The sequence below is a fragment of the Rhea americana genome, unplaced genomic scaffold (assembly GCF_003343005.1).
Source record: "Rhea americana isolate MKP2758 unplaced genomic scaffold, rheAme1 scaffold_42, whole genome shotgun sequence".
In the NCBI taxonomy this organism is placed as follows: domain Eukaryota; kingdom Metazoa; phylum Chordata; class Aves; order Rheiformes; family Rheidae; genus Rhea; species Rhea americana.
In genome coordinates, this window is record NW_028186557.1 from 4,738,200 (window position 1) to 4,757,153 (window position 18,954).

The 18,954-nt window shown below is 41.0% G+C and overlaps 1 protein-coding gene across 2 annotated transcripts in view; it reads right to left on the reverse strand.

Moving 5' to 3' along the window:
• The window catches only part of PELI2 (pellino E3 ubiquitin protein ligase family member 2), a 78,874-nt gene that overhangs the window by 40,596 nt on the left and 19,324 nt on the right, over positions 1-18,954 (reverse strand). For both annotated transcript variants that reach the window (XM_085315089.1, XM_085315088.1), the window contains exon 2: positions 12,329-12,458. In XM_085315089.1, the coding sequence (XP_085171215.1) occupies positions 12,329-12,458 (130 nt within the window). The remainder of the gene's footprint in view (positions 1-12,328; positions 12,459-18,954) is intronic.

Here is an 18,954-nt window from a genome sequence, read left to right on the forward strand (position 1 = left end):
AAAAACCAGGAAAACCCTACACCCCTCACAGAAAAAAAGATAAGGGACAGAGCCTGTCCTTTGTGGTAGCTCATCACCCAGAAAGTTTAACCACTTATATTTAGCAGGAAGTAACTGCCTTTAAGAGAACACACGAACAGAGCCATGCACAATAAAAATAACTGAGTACAGCATTTGCTTGCGGAAGASTTCTTAGACTTCAAGACGACATAGAAAATATAGGACTCCTGGTAAAAACACAGGTAAACCGACTATCCAGACACACCTTGAGTGTCTGGAAAAAAAGAGGACAATAGATCACACGAGGCTCCTCAAAATATCAAACCTTCACTGTACCGAAAGCAGTTACCTCCATCGAGAGTCATTTTCAGAKAGAGTTAAGCCTGAGATTAAGGTAACTAAACTGGTATAACTAACTGCACACGTAAGATTTCTAAGCTGCCACAGAGTCAACGGAGCCTTGGCGAAATCAGCTCACCCTCCAACAGGCACACGCCGCGTGGTACACAGCAAGCGTATGAACAGAGGTGTCAGCCTCGGACCAAGTCCCAGCCTTAGCAGCCCGACACTGCCCTCGGCTACCTCCAGAAGYTGGGGCCACTAATACAAACAGGTTGTAGWRKSMYWSKRSYMSWRKSMYWCTACATAAAAGCTAAACGCCACAAAGCGACATGTTCAGGGCAGAGCCCTGGACAAAACGGTTCCCCCGACACTGCAGCTACCCGTTACGTGGCAAACACTAGAACAGGGAGGATTACGGTCTCACGAAGGCGGTAACATTCRCTTGTTGATGCAGAACTATCACTTCTCTCTATCTGCGCAGCACAAACCCTACCTGAGGCAGGAGACGGAGCGTAACAGACGGTACAAAGTCTTCTGCTTTCCAGACATCTGAAGCCACCCAACCCTTTGACCCAGGAGGGTGGCTCTGCGCGTCCGTCTCAGAACACAAGCATCTCGGTGCTTTCAAGGTTAAACGCGGTGAGCTGCAGTCAACGAAGGGAAACAAATCACTCCGAGTCGGAAACATTCAGTACGTTCATACTGCCGAGCTACACGATCGTTTTCTCTCATCACCCATATTTGGTATTCCTGTGTGTATTTTAATCATTTCGACTGAAGTTCAGTCAGGGTATTCCCTACCCAGAATTTCTGAGCATATACTTATGCTGCCAGAGAGGAAAACCAGTGCCTTTAGTTTGTGTCTCATGCAATACACCTTCACTAAGACCGGAGCTAGCGAGTGCAGGAAGGGGAAATCCCRCCTCGAGGTGAGAGGAGCAGGTGATGCAACACCACTGCTTCACCACCACTATTACACAAACTCACATTTTCAGAAGTATTTCACTGAGTTCTACAGAGAGCAGCATAAAAACCAGCAGGAAATCCACAGATATTAGCACACTGGGAGATTAATCCTGAAGCACTAAGGACTAGAAATGAATTTAGGATGTTACAGAGATTTGGAGGAGAGGGTCAAGCTTAGCAGCAAAGTCCATATTTATGATAAAATACCAAAGAATAGGATTTAAGAAAACTTTGAAGGGGAAGGAGAAATTAGAAAGAACACTGAGTTATTAGAAGTTTAGCAATCCAGCTTTCTATTTGGAACAAAGAGCAGCTGTCCATGCCCGAGGTGAGGTCAGCAATGCTCCTGGCTGCCTCCCACCTGGACCACCAAGGCACTTCCTTATTCCTGACCTCAGCAGAAGACTCCTTGGTGGGCTGAAGCAGAAAGCATCTGTTTTTCCACACCCTTTTCTAGTATAAGAAAACTGGGAGGGGAAGAGGAAGAATTTCTGCATGTCCTAGACAATAGTGGGTTTGCAGTCACTGTCCTAGTCAACATTTCCTCCCAGCCTGATCTGTAAAAAATTCAAAAATAGTATAGAAAATTCAGATTTGATGTACAGTGCCAAAGGTGCGTCTTATTTACCCATAATTTTGAGACTTTTGTCCATTCATGCTTGTAAAAAAAATAAATAAAAAAAACTCAGGCACTACTGCTAAAGAACTTTTGCYTTAGCCACACTCACCAAGCACCCTCAAAGCTCAAGGGCAACCCCCCCCCAATTCCCTCAGCCATACGATCTCCTCAGTTCCTCAGCCACCTCTCCTGGAATTCTGGACTCTGAAGAACACAGCATGTGTCACAGTTCATTGTGATCTCTCTTATTTACAGGACTGCGTAGTGTGTGAAACAACATAGTTTTTTTTAATGAACTAATCAAGAAAAAAAAACACACAAGTGAACAAGCAAACAAGGGGTTAACCGYTTTGCTGCAGACTAGCCTAAATTGTCAATCCTGGAGTTATTTAATTCATTAGTCAACCGATTCATTAACTTGACAAGCATATGATATTAACAAGTTATGAGCAATGCTGACCGATGGTGAGAGTGCTCGTTTTTCCTGCYTCATCATGGTATGGGCATCCCCTGAATTGCACCAGGAGGCACCAGAGCYTCAGCTGCTGGTGGATCCGCTTCAAAGGTTGTTTGGGTGACCTGATATATTTGACCTTGATATATTCTCCCTTCCAGCTCGGAGAGTATGGTCTATACCATCTCTGTTGGTCGTTATGGTCACTGGACAAGGATTAACTTAACTCTAAAGAATTTCAGTTAGTCTTACCAGGYACTAACAGACAGTTACTTACAGAATTGCCAGGATAACAGACCTTATTCTTCTTTGCCCTTGAGTGCCTGGTRTATATTTTGCTCTTACTTCAGCTTAATGGCGCAGCTCCCAGTATACACTAGGCATCAGCACAAGCTGCGCGTTAGGCACAAGGCCTGAGCAGGAGTCAAATGAACAGTCACGGTGCAACAAACAGACRCACAGCCTAAATATTGGGAAAGAAAGTTTCAAAGAGAGAGAGATTGGTTGTTCAGGTGTGCGATCAGCTTACAGTTCATACAGTTAGGGACTCCKAGCAGAGCTACCCACAGACCCAGTTGCAGGAAGAAGGATCCCGGGCACCATGCGTAAGTAAARGACCGAAGGTTAGCCTTCTGCAAGTACAGTCGTTAGATAGTTCAGCAATAGCATTGCATGACACTGGTGAAAGGCAACTGCAGCCAATCTCTGGAGTGGCACCATTCTGCAGAAACAGTCCGGTCACTGGGCTACAAGAGAGACCACAATGGGTCCTAACACAGCTCTGAGAATAAAGTCACCTAAATCGGTATCAGCAAACTTTTGGACATTTTGCGGTAGAGATAGGGAGCTGCTGGTCCTACGAATTTAGGTCTGTCAGTATAAAAAGACAGCATAATTCAGACTCCAGCAGGCACACAGCTTATAAAGAAAGGGAGGGAAAAGGTAGAATAATCTCTTGATTCAGCTGAAATTAAGCCTYCGCAACAGCAGCTGCTTAGGGAAAAAAAAGCAGTGTCTGGGGGCAGGGAGAGACACTCTAATCCCTAGAGGCTGTAACACCTACCCAAAGAGAACAGCTTCTATAAAAAATTCCCTGAAGTGCTAGAGAACAAGCAGACTGCCACAGGTTCAAAAAATATTGTCTATCAGGGATGGGAATATACTAAATGCAGGTCTCAAAGCCCCGACCCCTGGTTCAGAAGGAAGCTCATTACACACTTGGAGAAGCTAGGCAACAAACGGAGCAGCTGGARCAGCTTCAGTATGTGGGTATACAGCAAGTTTCACCATCACCTGAAATCTAAYCCTACAAAACAAAGTGTCTCTAGTTGCACTTAACTGAGACTTGAGATTAACTTGCAATAAAAAAAAAAGAAAAAAGAAAAAGACAAATTTGCTTTGCTGCAGAGCAAGCAAAAACCCCGTTTTATATCACCAGGAAAGTTTCAGGTTCTTTTTAGACAATCTGCTATCAAGGACAACATCCCTCACTGAGGCTGAGCAGTATTGTTGCAGACAAGAGCTATCCAAGCTGCAAACTGGAACTGCTTTGTCATCTAARCCTCTAATCCACTGGGAGGTTTGGTGAAAAACCAAACCAATGTTTGGTTCCCTCTTCTTTACCCTGGGTTAGAGCAGAAGAGTATCTCARAGCAAGAAAAGCAGAATAGTTCCAAACGGCATCTCTGGGGCCACAAAAATGGTACCTGTCAATGTCCAAGGCTGAGAGAGAAACATCAAGATAATCCAAGTTTGAGAAAAATCACTGTTAAAACATTGGTCCCACTCCCATAGGCCACCAGTCAAACACCAGACTAACAGTCACTTGAGGGGGTATTCGGAGGTGGGAGAGAAGAATACAAATTTGACTTCAGCCTACACAAATCTACAGTTTTTCAACATGAAATAGACTGATATCCCTCCTTGCTYACCAATATCAAAAAGCAAACATGACAATATCCATCATTCCCCAACTGCGGGGAACTTGGCATAAAGCTCACACCGACACGCGGCTGGTGCTCTGACAAAAACTGAGCGCTGTACAACTGAGCAAGCTGGCAGTGCTGGGCCTGCAGTGAGCTTCCTCAAATCAGAGTGACAGGCATCTGCTATTACTGAATTAGTATACTTCAAGTTACCTCTGCCTTCTACCACAGGCATTATCTCATACCAGGCATCTGCAGAGTCCTGAACTTCAGGAAGTACGAGCAGAATCACTATGGACAGTAGACATATACAGAAATTAAAGACAAGTCTGTACAACCACATACACAGTCTTGCATGGCWGTCGTGCAAATACAAGCTCTGATGTACACCCAATGGCTAAACAAGCTTGTTTTCAGGGAAGGACAGCTTATGAGATGATTAAAAAAAAAGATAATGATCTTGAGGAAGCTTAGCCTAAAGAACTCTGAATTGCTCCTATGAATTCCAGAGAACAATATTTCTCCAYAGATCACTAAAGACCTTGGAGCATTCAGTGAATTAAGCATCATCATAAGATCTTTGCTGGGGCTACACCCCTTGTTCACAGGTTATCCAGATAAGCTGCTCCTTATTTTCACYCTAACAATCTTTGTGAGGCACTCTGGTGCTGAGCAGGAGCAAAACAGCAAGCTTCCATAACAAAACAGTCTTGCACYCAAGATAAAGTRYAAGTACTTTATACTTATATCTCCCCCCCTCCCCCCCCAAAAAAAAGGTAGTACATAGCATTTCATCCACTTAGGCAATTTMTCTTGGGCATTACAGTTTAAGTCAACAGAAAAAGCATGTGTCATTACATCCATGTTCCTCTTGTTACCACATTTTCTTTCAGCACRAAACAAATCTCATTCATTATCAGTAGCAACAGATACTCCAAGGATCTTCAGTTTCACTAGAAGAGGACAACAAGAAAAAGGCACATCACCTTACAGCAAACATCWTCATAGTGCCAAAAGATCTGTTTTCAATTCTTGGGTACAAGTCCCAGGCAAGGGCAGGCTCTCTGCATAACAGATGCTATGAACCTACATTCTTCTGAAGGCTAGAATCTGACTGTCTCTCTCTATGGCTGTTTCACACTTCAAAGCTAATGTGAAAGTCAATACTTCAGGCTTACGTAAAASTCTCCCCATGACAGAGCAAAGTTTCCAAAACACCAGCTAGGAATTCCTATAATATAGATGCTACCAGTCTTTTTAGTAGTTGCACCCTAGCCCCTGGAGTCACCAGGCTGTTCATAATTATGCTGCAGCACAATCCACCCAAACAAAAGCTAATTGTCATTATTATTTAATACTGTGGGGAGACTGTCACCTAGTCATGCCAATTGGCTTATCAGCATTGCAGTTCAGCATTAAGTGCCATGATGCGTCATCCCCAACTGTCAGCAAGTTGAAAACAACAAGAGTACCATTCAGGCATAAACATTTGAAGCAGATGAAGCTGTGTGGGCTAAGGCTAAACCAGTTCCAAGCTCTCTTTTAAACTTAGGGAAGTTCAGACTACCAGCTCTCAAGAGACGAGCACTTTAAGATCAGATCAATTCCAGCCAAGCATCTAAACAGAACAAATGTCTAACAGGACAGAACATAAGCACTGCACCAGCTGGTCAAAAGCTTCCACGCTAAATCCTTAGAGAAATTGTAGAAACCAGTGAAACTGGAACAAGTTAGTTTTAAACAAACCAGTCACTCTGTATGAAGCTTAAGCAGTGAAATTCTCAGCTTTCACTAAAATGAGTAGCTCTGCTACCTATAGTCCAAATCCTATTCGTAGCTTTTCCTGTGCCTAGAAGAGCTGAAGATGCTCCCAGCTTAGGCACTCAAGGTTGGCAGCGTCTGACCTTACACCAACACTTTTTAAACTCAGCTAGGATATGTTGTCCATACTTTAACTAGCTATCCATTTCCAGAAGACGGAATTCCCTCTGGTTATTTTTGAAAGGGGGAAAGAAGTTGCGAACCGATAGAAACCGAGCAGTGCTGGCTTCCTAACGAAACGAAGCAGAAGTGCACACAGGGAAATTGAATCCTCCAGAGTTTTGTATTGCCAGCCGTGGTGCTCAGCGCACTTTCCTCAACTGTAAAAGGATGTTCAGAAATACAAATAGAACCTGCTCTAAATATTGATTTAGAACAGATGTAGTTTGAACTGAGTTTAAAGGGAAAGCATTTTCTGATCTTTTGTCTACCCTCCAAAGGGAGGGCGCAAAAACCAAAAAACAGTGTTCAGGCATTAAAAAAAGTAATTGCTGAAGTTCTCAATAATTTCAACCCCCTTTCCTTCACTAAGCATATGGTTTGTGTTAGAAAACACCGCAGAATGATTTTTCCAAAGCCTCTGACATGCATCCTGCTCAATAAGGCCCCAAAACTCAAGTAGCAGAGCTTCAAACTGGGGTACAGTTGATGTTTATCAAGTCATACTAATAAAATTGGTCTAACCATTTTCTTCTCACCRTACCCTACTACTTGCAAAAGCAAAGAGACAGAGACTTAGTACGTTAAGATGCTGTTTATTTAAGAGAAAATGGCATGCTACACTGATGCAATTATTATTCAAATAGACTCAGTCTGATGGGCCAAGAAAAAGCTACCTTCAGCACAACTCGGGACTCAAGATACCTATSTGTTTAGGTTACTTCAGAACGAATTAATACTCCATGAACTGATTACACCATAAAAAACCCCAATGGGAAAGAGAAGTCACTGACAGAGACAGCATCCTCCTAATAGCGTCTGACYGCCATAGCTCTCATCTAGAACGAGCACCAAAAGCTGCACGTTCCAAAAGGATTTTTGTCCTTCTTGCTCAAAATTCAAAGTATTTCAAAGCAGATAAAACATCTGTATTAGATGACTAATCACAGGAAGCGACACTCTCTAGTCACCCAAAGCACAAGTTGCAGCTCTCTCCCCGACGATCATTCATACGGCTGCATTTTGCTCTTTTCCAGTAGCAGCATGAAGCTTGATTAGAGCAGCAGGAGCCCAGCCATTGCCTGTACAAGCTGCTGTTGTGGTAGGAGGCAGAAGCCAACTCGGCACATAATTGGACCCTAAGTCAGAAAGATCTTCCCCAGTTCAGACTGAAACAGCARTTTCACAGGGGAGGAAATAAGTTGCCTTTATCAACTACAAGTTACCAAAAGAAAACTTTGATCCCAAGAAAGCTAGGCATAATATCAAGACACCTCCAAAAAAAGTAATRGGGTTTTCTCTATTTTTTAATTGAGCTCTTCAGCTCAAAAACATTTACAACCTTCCGTTAAGTCAGTATTAATAATGCTTGCATTCTTGCTGGTTAAGTATAAAAGCACAACCACTGAGTGTTAAAAAGGAGAATTTCTAGTGCCTGTAAGTAGTATTCTCCTGCCCATTGACTCAAACACTTTGCAAGGTCTCAAGTAGCAAGCAAGCTAATTCAGTAATTTCCTACCTACTGCTAGGATAGGACTCATTTATGTTTCAAGAGTAATCCAGGGGAACCCTAGAGAGTTAATGTTAACCCCTGAAACCTTGTGCACACTTCATTTTCTAATGTCCTTTCCGGCACTACTCAAATGCACATGGAGCTCCTTGTTAATGTTTTTAACCTATTCAGTAACAAACACTCACAAAAATTACTGGTTTCTAATGCTTTTGAAGTAAGAGAGCTAACATACCAACACCTAGAATCACGAGGGGGTTGGGGACTACATGACTTCAGTGTTCAATATTGCCAATAATTTCATTGCTAATACATACTACCAGCCCTCCTCATATGAAACTGGGGAGTTCTCCGCCTAACAACATGCAACCAGAGTTAGCGTCAACTACAAGGAGGAGGAGGAAACAAGGAGGAGGAGGAAACAGCAATTTGTGGCATGTATCCAACTTACACTCAAAGTAAGGGATCAGACACACAGAATACCAGGAAAAACAAACGCGGGAACTACCTTAGTGAGTAAAAGCCCAACCTGTGTTTGCACAGGAGGAAGGTGTCAGCCTAACAGCCTACTGAACTAAGGTGGATGTGTACAGGAAGTGGGAGCTCTCTGCTTGGCAGAGGATGCAATCAGTCTTATTTACACACCTCTGTGACTAAGATCTGAGAAAAACTACACTATGCTCAAATCCTGTTCTACACAAATATTAAGCTAGTTTTGTCTTCAGTTACAAACACTCTTTCCCTGACAGATACATGTGCTCATTTACCCCAGACAACTCCCCCTGCCCCATTCAATCCCTCACTCCCAACCTACTCAACTCAGTTTCAGGATCCCATCATTCCCAGCCTGTTTTTTTTCACACTCCCCTTTCAACTTCAGTTCAACACTTGGTGGAAACAATTCCAGTATCATGTCGGACACCAGCACACCCAAAGTGGAGTTCCACAGCATAGATGCTGTGTGAAAGGCAATAGTTTTAAAAYAAAAAACAAACAAACAAAAAAACAACAATGCTCAACCTCCCCAAAAAACAAAAAAGTCTCATTCACAAAATCACAATTTAGCTGTAAACAGCTCTAATAGCATGAAAATAGAAGTCGGCAAGCCTAGCTGTGTCACAATGAATTGTGATCAAAACTCGCATCTAGAAGTTTAGTAGTCAGAAAAAGGCTTTCACAGCCCATATGATCAGCTCTGATAACAGTCTCTCTCTTTGTCAGGAGGCCTAAGTCAATGGATTCATTTTTCAGGTTAAAGGCATGCCCACAGACAAACAGGAGAGCATGAGAATTTTAAGCATCCTTTCTTACAGTAATACCAATTTTGTCCCTGCCAGAAAGATCCGTCTCAACCAAGCATCCTGCATTTTGAAAAACAAGACACTAATAAAAGCCCTGACTGGTGTCTAAGCACAGATTTAATAAAATGGGTTTTAAAGTCAAGTGCATAATGTTGAAGAGATGTATGCATATTTTAACCGTATGCTGAAAAGAAATTTGTGACTTGTTACCCCATGTAGTGCTTCACCCCAAAATATATCCATACACCCACAGTAGGCCAAACAGTTCTAAATTATCTTCTTCAGCACCTCCAGCAGGCAGAGTGGCACAAAACAAGCACTCTAGTGGCAAAAACAAAAGGCACTGATTCATATGCAATTATCTCAGCTAAATTTACTACTGAAACCATTGCTCCTCCAGCTGTCCTTGACACCTGCAGAGCAGGGACAATGGGACATGACAAGCAGCCTCCTAAGATCTCCTGCAGCTTTCAGGCTGACACACTGACTTAAGTTGGCAACAGTTTCTGTTAAGACAAAGCCAGAGATGTACTTTATTCACACATCCATGCCACAGCAGGGACGCACACAGTTCAGCCATTATGTTAAATCAACCACCAAAGGAGCAGCAATACCCCCAAGAATAACTTTTCTTTCTACTCGAAGATTCAGTTTACATAGCAACAGAGAAGCAAGGCAAAACAGAAAACTCACGTCTGAAAAATTACAAGGATGTAAAGGAAGGAAACTAGTTAATATCCTGTGCAGTGGAAGTTACCACTGTTTTTTCTTCCCTAAATAAAGGCTAGACTGAAAGATTGAGAGCAGAACAAAGATCCTGGTGTCAAGTTGCACATTATTTTCCAAGAACAAAGCAGCTCGCTCTCTCCCCCCTCTCAATTTGTCTGTGTTTCTGGAATCGTTTACAAAAACTCTATGCAGAAGCCATTCCTAATAAAACTGATTTAGGCCCTGGTTTCTCAGATGTCAGAAAAGCCTATGAAAGTATTTTAAAACGTAAACGTCCTTTCTTGCACCTCTGAAAGAACTGCAGTCCACTGCACCACTGTTCTGGCACATGGCCACCAGCCTTGCCTTAGACAACAATATAAATACACAAAAGCTCTTTTCTAAGTGTTCAGAAAAAGTGCAAAAGCATACATTCAACCTGACATACCTACCTGAATCCAAATCCTCAAAAGGAGAGGATTTAATGTTTCATACCCTATGTTTTCTTGATTAGGGCACTAATTCGTCCAGCACATATTTTATCTACGCTACAACGCAGGCGAACATTTACGAGATACCTTGTGGTGTCTAGTAGGTGTTTAAGTATTTTCAAACTCAAATGTCACAATACTATCTGAAGTCCAAGTGTGTAAGATTATTCTGTGAGAATGTGTATGCTTCCACCAACTACATAAAATGTTCTCATTTATTAAATTTTAAAGCAACAGAAGAGAGTTTACCAATGCGCACAGAGATGCGACAAGCCTTTCTTTTCAAAGGGTGATTTCATCAGTAAGATTCAACTCCAATAGCTTCATTTTGAAATAGGATACTGAARTCTTTACAGAAAGTTTTAAATCAAAAGACTACATATTTATCTACATTTGACAGCAGCTGTACAATCAAAAAACCACYACACAMACACACAGCTTTGGTATGCTATATTTTGATAAGTTTAGGTGTACGGTATGCATTATAAAAGAAAACAACATGTTACACTAATTTCTCTGACAAGCTTTCATTTTTAAACAAGAAACAGCAGGAACAATTTGAAATTAAGATAAATGTTATTCTTCTACCACTGACACAAAAAATTTGAGGTGACTGCACAACTCTGATCAATAACTGTAAAGTCCAGCTGTGAGCTACCACTAGACTAAAAACAGTCATAGCCATTGCAATATTGAATTACACCCCATATAATAAGATTTCAACTGCTTCCATTCAGGTGATAACTGCGTTAATGACAGCAACCAGCCAGCATCCCCAGCATTTTAACACTACATTTACCACTACAGGGGAGCAAAGATTTGAACAGTAATACACTCAGATCAGAACTAGGTACCTAGACAGAACTTAAGACAGCCTAAGACCATGAAATACTTTCAGCGTGCTGTACACAACTCTGAAGAACAGCTTTTCCTATCTAACTATTGCCAGATGGTGGAGGATCCTCCATATCTGGAACACCTCTTACAAGCCCATGCCACATGTTCAGGTCACACTTGAGAAACCGAAGCTCATAACTGAAAGTAAAATCTTCAGACTACTCACTCACAGAGCTCCAGCTCTAAAACATCTTCAATGAAAACAGAGATTCTTACACTCGGGTACCCAATTCCCCCAACTTTACCTGCAAAACACTTGGAAGTGTGGCCAAAACATACCCTAAGAGTCCAAAAAGAGCAAGTGAACCATCAGTTAACACCTGATGGTTCACAACTATCATGAATCAGAGTTTAATAAAGCTGTAGCTAGCATACAGTTTTGTATAGCTTCAGTCCAGACTTGCTCCAGGACATCTCAGATATCTAGTCATGCAATTTGAAAATAAAAAAACAAAAGAAAAAACCCCCAAAAACCCACTCACACTCATCCCTAAACACCCACCACTACAGTATTTTGAGGTAACATACAGATCACAAGAAATTAACTTCAGGAAGAACTTGCTRGTCTGCAGGTGGCAACTGGTTTGTAGTTATTGCAATACACAAGAGTAACCTACATCTCTCAAAATCAGTCACTTTCGTGAATGCCTCTCCTCCTTCACCTACACTAGACTTCAGGTGAAAACATACATGCAATATAGTTATTAGCAACACGAATGGAAGATCCAGAGAGCTCACATTTTTAATACCATGCCACTTACCTTTATGTAGAGGTAACAGACATACTAATCTTGTACTTTTAATTTCTTTCTCAGTGAGTATTTCTTGCATTTGCATCAGACAATTAGTCTGTGGCTCAGATAACCAAACTGCCAGCATTAATAAGCCAGCCTTCTGAAGAGGGGCAGAAGGGTTAGACTAACTCATACCTGAGGTTAAAGACTCTTTCAAATCAGTAACTAGATTAAAGATAAATATCCTCAGAAAGAGAAGCCACTGTAGATTTTTCATCAAAACAAATTTTCCTGATTATCACAGAACGAACTGGCACCAATACAAGTCAGACAGTGATATTCCATGAGCTGTTCTTGACCCRGGATCACCAGAAAATGGAATTTTCCCCACTGCCGCATACCTTGGATGCTTGGGGCGTAGAAATCACATGAACAGTGCTGGGCTTAACTCCATTTGCCTTAGGTCGCTTATAGAGGGCAAATCTGCTTTTCCTGCGTCCTCTGTCACCATTAGGGAGGGAGCCATTATACCTGGAAATAAACAAATAAGTTTGGAATAAAACACCAGTAATTTGGAATACAGCAAGAGAGATCAGCAATCTGGTTAAAACAGTCTGATAAYGTCAAATACACAGTCAAAAAAAAAGGTGGGGAAAAGTAACACAGCCATGGTAAGTTGTTCCTAGAACTCTAGGAACTCTGTGGGTTCCAGTTTTCTTTCCTCTACCAATAGTTCRATTTTATTCATCGCTAATACCGTCATCAACTGCAGATGAAGCGTTGAGTTTAACTACAACAACCCTTTCTCATTTAGAACTAAAGGAATTTGGAAATACAAATTTAATTCTTGTCCCTAATTTTAGAATACATGGAGCTTAAGAAACATTTTTACTCAACCATCCCCCTCCCCACTGCTCACACAAAGACAAGAGAGGAGGAAGAAAAGAGCAATTAGGGAAATTTAGGGGCAAATCAAACTAAGTGAGATGAGAGGGGGAAAAAAAAACACCCTTAAAACATCTAATCCTAAAGGCCTGGTTTAATATTAAGGAAAAAGGATGCAAGCATTTTTGATTTATGTGAAGATATCTGAAAACTCCTTAATGACTTTCTTTATCAGGTGTAACACGATAGCCTTCAACAGTTCTTTCATCTGCCTCTGAGGACACAGCCCYAACGGATTAGTTATCTGGAGAAGTCTTCAGCCTCAAGGGGACATAGATCCTTCCCCAAGGAAAGGATCACCTAGAAATTCCTTTGCAACATAGAAGCATTGAAATCCCCTGCTGACAAAAGATTTAAGAAGGGCAGATGCTTCTCATCACAGCAGCTTCACGTATAATGCTCCTGACAGCTTTCAATTGGTCTATGCAAGATCTCTCAGGGTTTTACCTTACTGTATAGATACCTCTTCCATTCCTGATCCTAAGGAATTTCATACTTTTGCCTGAAGAACTACAGATGTAGTTCCACTTTCAGTAGTCTTACTGGTGAGGTATATTCTCTATTGGATCATGGATATTCCTCTCCTACAGCCTTTAGAATTAAAAGCTAACATTGCAACGAGGAAAAGAATCTGAAAGAGAGGGGAGAGGAAGTTTTGTAAGCAATTAGTTTCCTAGAAAGTGAGAATAAAATAAACAAAAATTTAGGAGAACTCAATGCCTGTTTAGGCAAATACTGGAGTAATTCAGCTCCACCTCTACCATAGTACCTGCAGATGAAAAATGTTTCATTGCAGCCTCACAAAGGGCTAACCACCACGCCACAGCTCAGGACGCGAGTAGTTTTGTGGCAATTACAGACTAGAAAAAGCAACGTGCTAACCACTTTGTATAGGTAATTAACAGGCCTAACAAGGAAGTGTACTTGGAGATTAAAAAAGCCACACAAGAACTGCAAAATATGTAGGGGATGAAACAGAGTGGTCTCCTTGTTGAGGCTCTGGAAAGCTGCCCTGCAGCATTGGCTTACTTCAGGCAATGCTTGCTTGGTGTTCCACAGGAAAATAGTTTAAATTTCACATGCATATTTTCTAAACTGCAGGACTGCTGAACATTCATGAACACAAAGGAGAAAACATAAGAGATAAATCTCAAATTTAAGCACTCTAGAATATAAACCAAGCTTTAAAAAGTGTTCCAGAGATTCACRGTTCCAGAGATACTCAGTAAGTTAAGACCTTTTCAGCTGGGCTGCAACTGAATTTGTTCCCTTGCTCCCATTTTCATATGGGAGATGACACAGCTCTCTGAAATATAGGTGTATATATAAAAGATTATCCAACAGTGCAGAAAAACAACTGAAGTAAATCACCCCAATTACTTCATCTCAGGCCTCATAATATCTGGAAATCTGGTATTAACCCTATGCAAGAAGAGATTATCACTCAGTTAACACAGCTGGTCCAGAAAACAAGAGACCAATTCCTAGAAAAAAATATATGTGTGTGTGTATATAYACACACACACACACMCCCCAATACGATCCACTGACAATCGAAATACAAGCCCTTAAAATCTGAATGCCTTGGTTTTGCAACTTGAATCTCAGATGTATACAAATGCTTTCTTTCAAAGACACTGCAACACCATGAAATATGCCAGCAAGTTTTAACTCGCCTAAAGATGAGTTAATGTTCTTCTACAAGTACTTCTATCTGAAAACTTGAAAAACCAATACTTCYGTAAGAAATCATAACTCATCTGTATTTAACAATTCTGTAATTAAAGATTTTACATTGTATAAATGGTTCAACAGTACTGCATTTAAGTAGATCCATTTTAAAAAAAGCTAGTCTTAAGTGTCTCATGTTCACAAAAGGGTTATAAGCAGAAAAGACTATTTGATTTCTTTTCAGGTCTTTTGTGGGATTTAAAGATTGAAAAAGAAAAGGGGAGAGAAAGGAAGAAGTCACTCAAGGTTAAAAGGCTTTTAAGGAACTTTTAATAGGGAGGAAATGCAGGCAAAGTAGAAGTTCAATTCATTCATTTGTCCCGATTAGCACTGACAAGTTTTTATGAAGGGTTTTTTGGTTACATTTTTAGAATTTTGTTCTTACAAATGGGCAGGAGGACTTCAGTGACAGTTTTACCATTTGTTTTGCTTCAATTACAGACCTGTAAGTTTTACTTTGATTTTGCATCGGTTAAAAAAAAAAAAAAAGATAGGACAGTTACTAGGCATATATATGGGTTTTACAGGGGAGGAAAAAAAAATCTAGCAACAAAGACTTTTCCTTTTCCTTTCTACAGACAGCAGACGCATTTGTTTTCTCTAGGCTGGGATTCTCAGCTTGCTCACCACAAGCAAACCCTCCCCGTGGCGTTTGGGCCACACCTTCGTTACCACTAAGGAACTGCACAAGCCGCATACCAAGCCAACCAACACTGGTGTCAAGGGATCTTCTCAGCCACAACAGGACCTGCAACCACCCACCCACTCGCAGACTTCTCTACGTGAAAACTTACCTGGCTTCTCTAACTTGTTGGAAGTGTGCAAATAAGATTGTTCTGGAGGTAGCAGACTAGCATTGGCTTCTCCTATCCTTCATTTTYCTCTAGGTCCCAACGCAACTGAGCAGGGCCCATGTACTGCAGCCTGGGTGAGCAACAACTGCCCTGCTTCGGGTAGCAGCACAGGCAAGAGCAGGGGCAAGAACAGCCACCACACATTCCCACTGTACACTGAAGGCTCAGGACTCCCATACAACCAAATGAGAGCTTCGAAAATAAAAGAAAAGCTTTGTATCAAGTCTCACAACCTTTCTCAACAAGCACGAGCTCACTTCCCTTCTCCTCTCTACACCCCTTCAATAGCTACAGAAGCCTGAGGCAGCTCAAAGACAAGTAAACTTTTTGCTTCATGAGGTGTCCAACATTACCAAAGGAAAACCTACAACAGAAACTYTCCTCCACCCCCCTAAAGCCCTAAACCTGAATTAGGAGAAATCAAGTTTGAGACAAGATAATTCTGAGAACATCCTGTCCACATGCAGATCTAGAGGGGCCAATTCTGATGTTCTCCAGATGTTCCAAAACATCACAGATGTTCCACATGTGGAAAGAGGAATCGTTTCTCAATGGCAGTAACACTGGGACAGCTAACATTATGAAACTTCATGGGAGAATTATCTGTTGATAGYACTGTTCCTTGCAAATAAGGGAGTGGTGCTGCCATAGGCTACGTGCACCATAATTAACAAACGCCAGTTTCCTACAGATTTACATCAAAGAGTTGAGGATTTTGGCATTTAATAGGATGTAAACCTCAATTAAGTTTTTTCCCATGGTTTGGATACATAGTAAAAGCCTCTCCTCTACRTGTATTTCCTGTTGTCTAGAAAGCAAGAACATGTATGTTCTCTCACAGTGCAAGCACCCCATTTTCCTCAAGTCTTGTAGGAACCTATTTCACTATATCAGGGACCATCAACAACTTCTGAAGTATTTGTATGACGACTTATTACATAAGGCTCGTTTCTTCCAGGAACCAGACTTAGCCAGTGGTAAGCTGCAGGTAAAACCTGTTATTTAGGAACAAAGCTAGAAAACAGTGCACTTGCACACACACACTTTTCCAGATGCACTTGACCAGCACCTAGAAAAGTCTGATTTCAACTCAGGCATGTTGTCCCCAGATTTAGGAGAGTACCTACTAGATATCACACTCACAAGATGCTTTACATAGCCAATTTTTATAAAGCTGTGAAAACAGATTGTACCATAAAACTTAAATACCATTATCTTTCCACACCTATACAGCCTAAGAGACTACAAAGAGGTAGGTAATTTTCACAGGTCCCTTTTACTCCTGGGCAAAAAGGAATAACTACACTTTGCTATCTTCAGCTACTACTAACAGTTCTACAGCATACAGTCACATATAGAAGCAAACCATCCTATTTCACAAACTCAAYTCTGAACATACTGCACGCTACAGTTCAGTTGCTACAACAGCTCTAATGCACCACAGAAAGCATATCCCAACTGTGCTAAACAATTAAGCTGAAGAAGTATTAGTGATAGCTTTCTTTCTGAAGTCAGACTTCAGCTATTTTTTCCTCCTCTTAAGTACATTCTGCTTCCGTGTTTGGTATTGTACTATAGTATATACTCAGCAAATGTACCAAAACAACAGATTGTGCCTACTCCATATTTTTACCATCACTGAACCAGTGTGGGCCAACACTGTTGCCAAAAGCAGCAGTCTCATCTTTCATTTGCTAGTTTGTTCCAATGCTGTTTCTTCTCTCCCTGGTTTACATGAATGGGAAACAAAACTAGATTTATCTTTAAAATTCTAAACCACATCAATTCGTTGCTCTCTGGTTCACTGCAAGACCACAGAAGCACTTATATCAGGAAAAAGGGGAAAATTGCAGAGAGGGCACGAAAGATTCCTTTGGCTGTACTGCAAGTCTGCAGGTATCACGGTACCTACAACACTAGCAGTTGAAAGCTTCATTATTCACCTTGGCGACATTCAAACACAGAGCTTTTCACAAGTGCAGGCCGAAGTCCCAACTAACTGGAAAGCCCTCTTCTGCTGAAAGAGTCAACMTTTATTTCCTTGAAAACAAACTGTAAGGAAAAAGGCCTCAGAAGTTCATATCAAAAGACAGAGAACTTCAACACATGCAACACTGACATAGGGATATACAACTGATTTCTCTTTTTGTGTCGTGTCATTGTCACTACTTCACATTTTGCCTCCCTTGCTCATCTCACCCTATGGAATAATTCATTTTGTAGAAACTTATTATTGCAGGAAAGTAACTTGAATAGGTTTTAGATTTTTTCTTTTTTAAAAAAGCACATTCTCTTTCAAGTAGGTTTTTCTATACCAGACCTTCACAAAACAACTTGCTCCTGCCTGCTAGTTATTTGAGAATTTCAGTTAAAAGGCTTAGYGAAGTTATTCTCATAAACTTAGTCTCATTGGGAAGTGTTATCAATAGGTAAAGCAAAGATAGGTAGTACATCCCTACCAACAAAATAGCACTGATTTATTTTCTCCTCTGAAGTCAGTTCTCAGCTACYGTGTATTAGTATTAGATATTATCTCAAGCTTCCAATCAAAACTGAATTTAATTCTAMGCTTCTCTCTGCCCAATTATTAACATGCATCAAGAATTAGAATTCCAGTCTCAGAAACAGCCTCCATCACCAGGATGAGTGTTAACCATCAGCCTGCTCCTGTAGCAAGTTTTGGCAGTCAGTTTAAGACTGCTATTTGACAAACATTTTAGTGCTTTGTGAATAACTGCAATACAGTACATTAAAAGCCTTTAATGTAGAGGTTTCTTGGAGGTTGGAGGGAAGATATTGCTCTCACCCACCCAGGATAGTTTTTTTCCATTTTTCAAATGAAGCTTAACAAGCCTAGACTRACCAGAAGGTTCCATTTTATCTTCAAAATATGTAGTTTCCCACTATGCTGCAAATATCTTCTGCAAAACGTAGCTGCAGGTTTTCAAAAAGTCATCTAAATCTACCTCTAACTCAAGGGCTTGATCCAGTCTGTGACATTTCTCTGTAAGCAGGTCTGAAAAGCCCAACCTTGTAATGAATGTTTCAGGCATCTTCAACAGATGCATCCTCAGGCTTCATCACCTTGTCCCCCATGCAACAAACAGCTGAGATACAGATCAAAAATACGCCTACTGTATGTTTTGCCAAATTCAACAAATTAAAAATCTATGCTCTTTTCCTCTCCATAGCAATCCATGGGCTTGAAAGTTTGAGTCTCATCAAATTTGTTTCCTTCTGAAGGAAACCATTCAAAAAAAAAAAAATCACAGCAGCAAAATAAAGGAGCTTTGAGCAGCGTTTCTGTTGCTATATTAACTGTAGGAAAGCTTACTCATGATTTACTTAAAGTTTCTATTCTTAGAGTAACAAGAGCCACTGATCCAAGACAGCAGACCTTTGCTTTATGCAACCTTGGAATAAGTCCAAGCCTGTTGGACTGTATGGAGTTTACACAGTCCCACCTCAGACTCTGCTGGCCAAGACAGCTCTATAGG